The sequence below is a fragment of the Alligator sinensis genome, unplaced genomic scaffold, assembly GCF_000455745.1.
Source record: "Alligator sinensis unplaced genomic scaffold, ASM45574v1 scaffold1332_1, whole genome shotgun sequence".
Lineage (NCBI taxonomy): Eukaryota > Metazoa > Chordata > Crocodylia > Alligatoridae > Alligator > Alligator sinensis.
The window spans coordinates 53,057-60,215 of NW_005842965.1; the positions used below are offsets into that span (position 1 = coordinate 53,057).

General features: G+C 44.8%; 1 protein-coding gene across 3 annotated transcripts in view; it reads left to right on the plus strand.

Moving 5' to 3' along the window:
* The first annotated feature begins 26 nt into the window (after positions 1 to 26).
* Positions 27 to 7,159, plus strand: part of USP37 (ubiquitin specific peptidase 37) — a 45,191-nt gene continuing 38,058 nt past the window's right edge. Inside the window, exons 1-4 of one of the 3 annotated variants that reach the window (XM_025192743.1) lie at positions 27 to 42; positions 1,537 to 1,742; positions 5,865 to 6,036; positions 6,611 to 6,711. In XM_025192743.1, the coding sequence (XP_025048528.1) occupies positions 1,587 to 1,742; positions 5,865 to 6,036; positions 6,611 to 6,711 (429 nt within the window). In that variant the 5' untranslated portion in view covers positions 27 to 42; positions 1,537 to 1,586. Of the gene's footprint in view, positions 43 to 1,210; positions 1,227 to 1,536; positions 1,743 to 5,864; positions 6,037 to 6,610; positions 6,712 to 7,159 lie in introns of those variants that run through there. The other 2 variants (XM_006036456.3, XM_025192744.1) reach the window with 2 other exon arrangements.

A 7,159-nucleotide genomic window follows, 5' to 3' on the forward strand; every position in this document is an offset into this window, starting at 1 on the left:
GCGAGACCTGCGGGGAGGAGCAGCAAACACGGGGCTGCGGCGGTGCGTTCGGGGCCGGACACGCAGGCCCTGCCTGTTGCGTGTCTCAGTGCTCCCGCCTCTAAAATGGGCCTCATCCGCCCTGACTGCTCCTCCGATACCCTTCCCCTGCCCACTTCACTGCTCTGCTCCCTGCCCGGTCTGCCGCTCCGCTTTCTGCTCCCTCGTACCCCGGCCCCGCCCCGCCGGCCACTACGCTTGCTACGGGACAGTGCGCCCCCCAACCCCCTCCCCTTTAATGCTGGAGTGGGTGCAGCCCCCCTCCCCTTAATACGAGAGGGTCCTTCCCCCTTTAATGCTGGGGGGGGTGCACCCTTCCCCTTTAATGCGGGAGAGTGCAGCCCCCCTCCCCTTTAATACCAGAGGGTCCTTCCCCCTTTAATGCTGGAGGGGGTGCACCCTTCCCCTTTAATGCAGGAGGGTGCAGCCCCCCTCCCCTTTAATGCGGGAAGGTGCAGTCCCCTTTAATGCTGGAGGGGGTGTGCCCCCCTCCCTCCCCTTTAACACCGGCTAAACAATGGTGTGTTGTTCCCGGGCAGCCGCGGCGGACGGCGTTCGGGACCGGGCACGTTGCGGGGGCATCGAGGCGAGTCGGTCGCTACCGATGAGCAAGAGCGAAAGGGTCCCCCTTGTTTTTAAAACGTTTCTGGAGCCCGGCGGCTCCGTTAAACGGATCGACTGTCCTGGCGTCACGGCACCGTCGGCGTCCTTGGGCTTTTACGCAGAATAGCATCATACGGGTTGCGTTTGAGTTTACGTGTGGGTTCCCTTGGGAAGCAGTTCCCTTTTTTTCCATGGTTTCATAGTTGTTAGGGTCGGACAGGACCCCAGTAGACCATTGAGTCCGAGCCCGCGCCCTGGGCAGGAGCGAGCGCGGGGCCGGGTCAGTCCAGGTCATTCCTCCGTGAGGTCAGGAATGACCTCACAATGACATTGTGCCGTCATTGTGCGACGGCACAATGACGTCGCTCTTCACGTTCTGTTCCTCACCTGCGTCGCTGGGAATCCCGCGGTGCTGGGTGTTATCCCGATCGCAGCGAGAGAGGTGCGCGGTTTAGCCGGTAGAGGAGATCGGGGTCACGATGATACGAGTAGATGATGGCGTGACTTTTGTCTTTTAAAGAGGTTAGGTGCTCCCTAAAAAATGCTTCTTGTGTAAATTCACCAGGACTTTGCAGAAGTTGCAGGTACAGATTTCCTTGAAAACTTTCTTTTTACGTATTTGGTCTCAGCCAAAATCAGGCTTGTTTGGAAAATCTGTAGGGTCTTCACGGAGGTTTTTCAAGGTTATTTTTTTTGGTGTCTATTCAACACCCTTTGGTGCAGCTTATCTTCAGAGGGTAAAATAATGAATGCTCTGAAAATTGGGGTTTTTTTGGTCCAGCAGGCATCTGGAGGTAATAACATGAAATCGGTTTGTTGCTGTACCTCCCAAAAATGCTTTTTACACTTTCCACAGCTGTTTTTATTTGCCAATTGTACGTCTCTCTCGAACAGGTTTCAAGGTGGAGCCAACGCAATCTCTTGTAAGTTAATAGCAAGACAACATGGCTCCGCTGAAGGTACACGGCCCCGTCCGGATGCGTAGTATGCAGACTGGGATTACAAAATGGAAAGAAGGAAGCTTTGAAATAGTGGAGAAGGACAACAAAGTGAGTCTAGTGGTTCACTACAATGTTGGAGGAATTCCAAAGACATTTCAGGTACACCAACTATCGAGGCTTTTTGTCTGAGTTGTGCATAGATTGTGCCCTTTTGTGACCAGCTGTCCTCTCTGAGACTATTAAGTGTCACACAGACTTCCCTCTGAGACTGTTTCTTGTTCCTCATTTCCAGCACACTAATCCTTTTGTCTAACCCTGCTGTAAATTATTCATGTGTTCTGGTAGGTGAACTGCCACACCAGGCAGGGAGCGCAGTATTAATTGGGAAGAAATGAGACCTAGAAACCACGAAAAAAAGACAGAGCTGTGTAGCACCTGGCCTCTCAGCTTGTTGGAAATCCAAACCCTTTCACCTGATACACTTACACAATCGAGATGAAAGTCTACTGGGACCTCGGGGCCTTTTCTACTTTGGTGCTTTTCCCAGTTGAAATGCTGAAAAATTCCAGTGTGGATCTACTGGTAGTCTGTCTGCTTACTGGTGTGAGGCTCATCTTCAAAGTGTTGGCCTGTCTAGGTTTTAAATTCTCCAAGCAGTGTGACTTGCACCATCTCTCTCTGGAGATTTGAGAGTGCTTGTCATCAAGAAATCTCTTCCAATATTCAACCTTATTTTTCCTTCTTTCATTTGCCTTTTGTTTCTCTTAATTTATTATTTTTAATGCAGTGGTGCCCTAAATACATTTTGTCCAGCTTACGTGAGGAGATTGTAAGCTCTTTAGAACCCGTATGTCTAAAAATCCCAAACAGACAAAGAATTGAAGGAAAGAGCATTAAAAGCTCTTGGGAATTGCTGTAATGGATTGGACCCATGTAGGATAACATGTAATTCTGCGTGGTTCTTCCCTTAAGTATTACTGTGTACTTGGTAAGGTCCTTCTGACCTCATGAGTCTTGGGCAGTGGTGGTACCTAGAAGGGACTGGGAGGATTTACTGGTTCAGGAAGTACCTGTTGCATCTGTTTTCCTAGATGCTCACAGCAAGCTACTGCACTGCTGGCAGAGATTTTTAGCTTAATTGATGGGAACATTAAATTTCTTGTTGTAGAAATCATAGAGGGCGGAAGTAGGACTGGAAGGGGCCTTCCCAGGTCCTCTAGTCCAACCCACTTCCTGAGGCAGGATCATCCCTATCCCAACCATCCTGTACAATTCATGATCTAAACTCTTTGTAAAACTATTGTCACCCCTGACATAACACCAGGCGTCACACCCGAACCTGCCATGGGTGAAGCAAGGGAACGATGACAGCTAGCAGCCTGCTTCTATAAAAGGTTATTAATATATGCTCAAGAGATCCCAGAAAGAAGACCACATCCCCCTGCTACAGAGGAAGGCTCACCCCAGATATGATGTTGGTCTGACCCTGAGAGGGGGAGAGAGACAGGAAGCGGGAACGTCAGGCTTGAAATCCTAGCAGGAACATTGGCACAGCCCAATCCCCATCTCCAGCCTGGGTTGCAGCCAACACCCGGTGCCACGAAGGGAGGCTTAAAAACCCACTGACACAGGCAGCAGAAAGTTTGGGGGGGAGCAAACAGCAAAGCCCCGCAGCCTGGAGCACCCGCACAGCAGAGCACGGGCATCACTGCACCTAGATCCCCCCCACCCAGTGCACATCCAGCCTTTCCTTGAACCCTCCAGTGATCCTCTCCTTCCCAGTGTAGTGGTGAGATCTTGAGATCCAATCTAAACTGACTTTGCTGCAACTTCAAGCCATGGGTCTACACCCTTCTCTCTACAACAAGAGAAAAAAGAAGCTTTCCCTCTTCTTTATGGCAGTCCTTCGAGTATTTGAAGGCTGCTGTCATGTCTCCTTTTCCACAAACTGAACATGCCCAGCTCTAGCCTCTCCTCATGTGACTTGCTTTCTAAGCCTTTTATCAGCCGTGTTACCTGCTTGCTCTCTAGACTCTGTCCTGTGCTGTCAATGTCTTCTGTGAACGTTTTGATATAAAAATTTAGATAAACAATGCTGAACACCTTATCTATCGCAAGTGACAGAAAGCTGTTGCAGTGGTGATTTAAAATGTACGTGGCTAAATTCTCAGCAGTCAGGTGACACATGCATTGCAATAGTGGTTCCTCTTACACGAGGCGTTGGCAGAAGTGTCAGCCCTTTTTCATCTTCCATTTCAAATTCAACGGAGAATTAGGTGGTCAACTTCTAGAAGAAATGTAGAAAATCTTTCTAGATGCTGTAGAGTTGTTGGCTGTAGCCATGTTGGTCTAAAGACATAGGCAGACAAGGTTCTTTATGTAAATGTGATACTCTTTTTTTAGACCAACTAAATAGTTGGTTGCGAAGAATAATTTTTCCAACTATTTAGTGGTCTAATAAGATATCACATTTACCTAAAGAACCTTGTCTTTCCGGATACTAGCAGCTCTTCATACTCCTTATGTTACACTACTGCTTAAAGACTTGTTTGGCTTAGGTGCTATATGGGAACACAATAGGAAATGCCATGAAGGCCTTACAATCTAGTTGAAATAAGGCATGGCAAACAAATGCAGAATGTGGTGGATAATAAATACTGTTGACTCATTAGAGTTTTTCAGCTGGAGGTTTGGACTCGGATGGTGACATGAAGGAGAGTGTTCCCTGATGGGTTTATTTTAGAAGAGAATGAAAGTTTTGCAGACCCTCTTGAATTCTTACTGACTGAACATGTTTAGTTCAGTGTGCATTGGGTAATTGGGAAAGGTTGGTGGTAGGTAATTTCACCAGTCAAAACACCCATTTACTGCCTGACATGTATTCCATACTTTATATATGGACTTGTGTGTTACTTATATTGGCTTCTCAAAGCTAAGGAGTAAAGACACCGGAAAAGGTGGCTGTAGTATAAGTTCCCCCCCATGCCCCTTAAGCATTCATCCTTATCTGATGAACTGAACACTAATTTAATTTATAATCAGAATGGGGCAGGACCATGTTTCTATCACTTGTAGCTTCCTAGATCAAACAGTTCTATTGGATAGAGACAGGCAACAGCTTCTGTCTCAAATGGTAAAACTTTTGTTGCAGTCTGAGCCATGCTTCTGTATTAGCCTAACATCACCATCTATATTGTTTGTACTAGGATAGTATCCAAAGCAGAGTAAGGGGTCTAATGTGCTAGGTGCAGTACAAATACAGAATACATGGCAGATAGATCTGGTGCTTATGAGCACTCAGAACCTTTGGTTCCTGACTCTGTAATGACCTCCATGTATGCACAAAGAAAACCCTTTATTAAATACATTGTGAAGCAAGCCCTTAATCTAGGGCAAGACTAAATGAGTAACAGAAGGAGGGGAGAAATGAGGAAGGATAAGGGTAATTAAAATGGGAACATGCAGTTAGGTAACTATTGCACAAGTTTGATGGTTCCTGAAGACCATGAATAATCTTTCTTTTTTTTTCTTCATCTCTTTTAAACATTTAACCTCCACCTACATATAACTGAACAATTACTAGACAGATGATTTTTTTCGGTGTAACTCAGAACTCAAGGTATAAAAAGTAGAAAGTAGCAGAGGAATAATTAGAGCAGTGATCTGCTTTTTGAATTACATGCATGTTTGAGCATAACACGGCTACTTTTTTTGTCTTTAAAAAAGAATTAAACCAAGTCAAATATTTACTGAATGCACATCCACACTCTTGTGCTTCCTAGCCACATTTCTTCCACAGTGTTGGGAATTTGTCCTCCTTGAGGGCCAATGGAAATTGAGACCTTTTCCAGATCTGAATTTTGTTCTGAAAAAGTTTGCTAAGGCCTGAGTTTCTGGAGGGACGTGGGGGAAAAGTTGCTTTTAAACAGCATGGCACCAGGCATTCTTTTGTTTAAGGTTGACAAGTGTGAGAGATTTCACTTCAGCACAGCATGCTTCAGAAAATACTAAATGCCTGAAAGCAGAGGCTATTTAGCCAGAGTGATAGTGGTGTTCTTGTAGTCCCGTGAACCTCAAGTGTGTGTTAATTTTGGGCGTTTGACCATTGTTCAAGCATGGAATGGAAACAAAATACTAGTATTTAAGTGCATTTGCAGAAGATAACTAGTTTGGGACTTTCTTTTTCCTAATGGTTTGGGATTTTCTGTTTCCTAAATGAGGATGCTTTAAAATGGTTATTTCTTTGATCCCCATTTACAGTCTCTCTTATTTTCTTTCTAGCTAAGCCATAACATTAAAACTGTGGTCCTGCGACAAAATGGTGGAAAACTGTGTTGCCTGATGCTAACGCTAAAGGATGCCAGCTTCCTGACAATTGATAAGGTACCATCTAAGGATGCAAATGAAATGAGGATGTATCTAGATGCCATCCTTCAGGACAGAGTTCATGGTGGTAAGGCCAAAACATTGCAAATAGCCTGAGTAGCAGCAGTGACATGTTGAATGAGCTTGTGTCACTTCCGCTTTGTCCTTCCTTTTAACTTCCTTATCTGTCTGGAGCTTAATTATTCTTTGCTTTTGAGTGCTTTCCTTCAGTCCAGCAAGCCAAACTCTACTTTAACAGTATGTAACTTCCCTGTAGAGTCTTTCTGCATAGTGCAACAAACTAGACAGCATATGCACATAACATTAGTTGTATTTGCTTCATAAGCAGGTTGGTATTTGAAAAATCCTTGCCTGTAACTTATGGTTTTCTTGTGCAAGCACAGTCTCCTTGTCTCTTCTTTTTCTGTTAATGGTTTATCATTGTGTTTGGAGACCAGAACCAGTATGAGGGATATCTGTAAGCATGTGCTTTGTTTAAGCTCTTATATTCTGGATACTGTACTGTCTGCTGAATATAGGTTCTGGTTTTTATGCATGTATATGGTGCATGTTTTGAAAACTGATGCTGAAATATTTATTATAATAAAGTCGCGGGACACAGAACTGCAACTGAGTTAAATGGAGTGTGCTTTTATTGTCAGCTGTGAGACCCTCTCAAGGATCTGGTAGCTTTGGAGGTGTTCTGGGCAACAGGGCGAAACAGAAGGAAATGAACAGGCAGTTCCCGTATATTGAAAACCAGGTTTGTTAAGCTATTTGATTTCACTGAAATCTTTTCCTGTCTCTTCCATTTAATCACGTGCCCTTTCCTTCTAAGTTTTGATTAATAATTAATGATAGCATGAGAGGTAATTAAGGTTTGTTTAAAGCCTTTGGAACTGGGGCTGGGATAGAGGTGTGTGCTGTTGCCTGAGTCCTTGGAGAGATGTGAGGGAATAGTGTGTGTTTTTTTTTTTGTTTGTTTTTTTGTGTTTTTTTTTTTTTTGTTTTTTTGGTTTTTTGTTTGTGAAAAAATCTTCTGTATTAAGGGAAATTATTGGCTGACCCTGGAAGAGGGAGCAGTGATTCCTTGTTGGACAGTATGTGGGCCTGCCCAAGAAAGGAAGTAAAGGGGGAAATTCATAGATTCATAGATGTTAGGGTCGGAAGGGACCTCAATAGATCATCGAGTCCGACCCCCTGCATAAGCA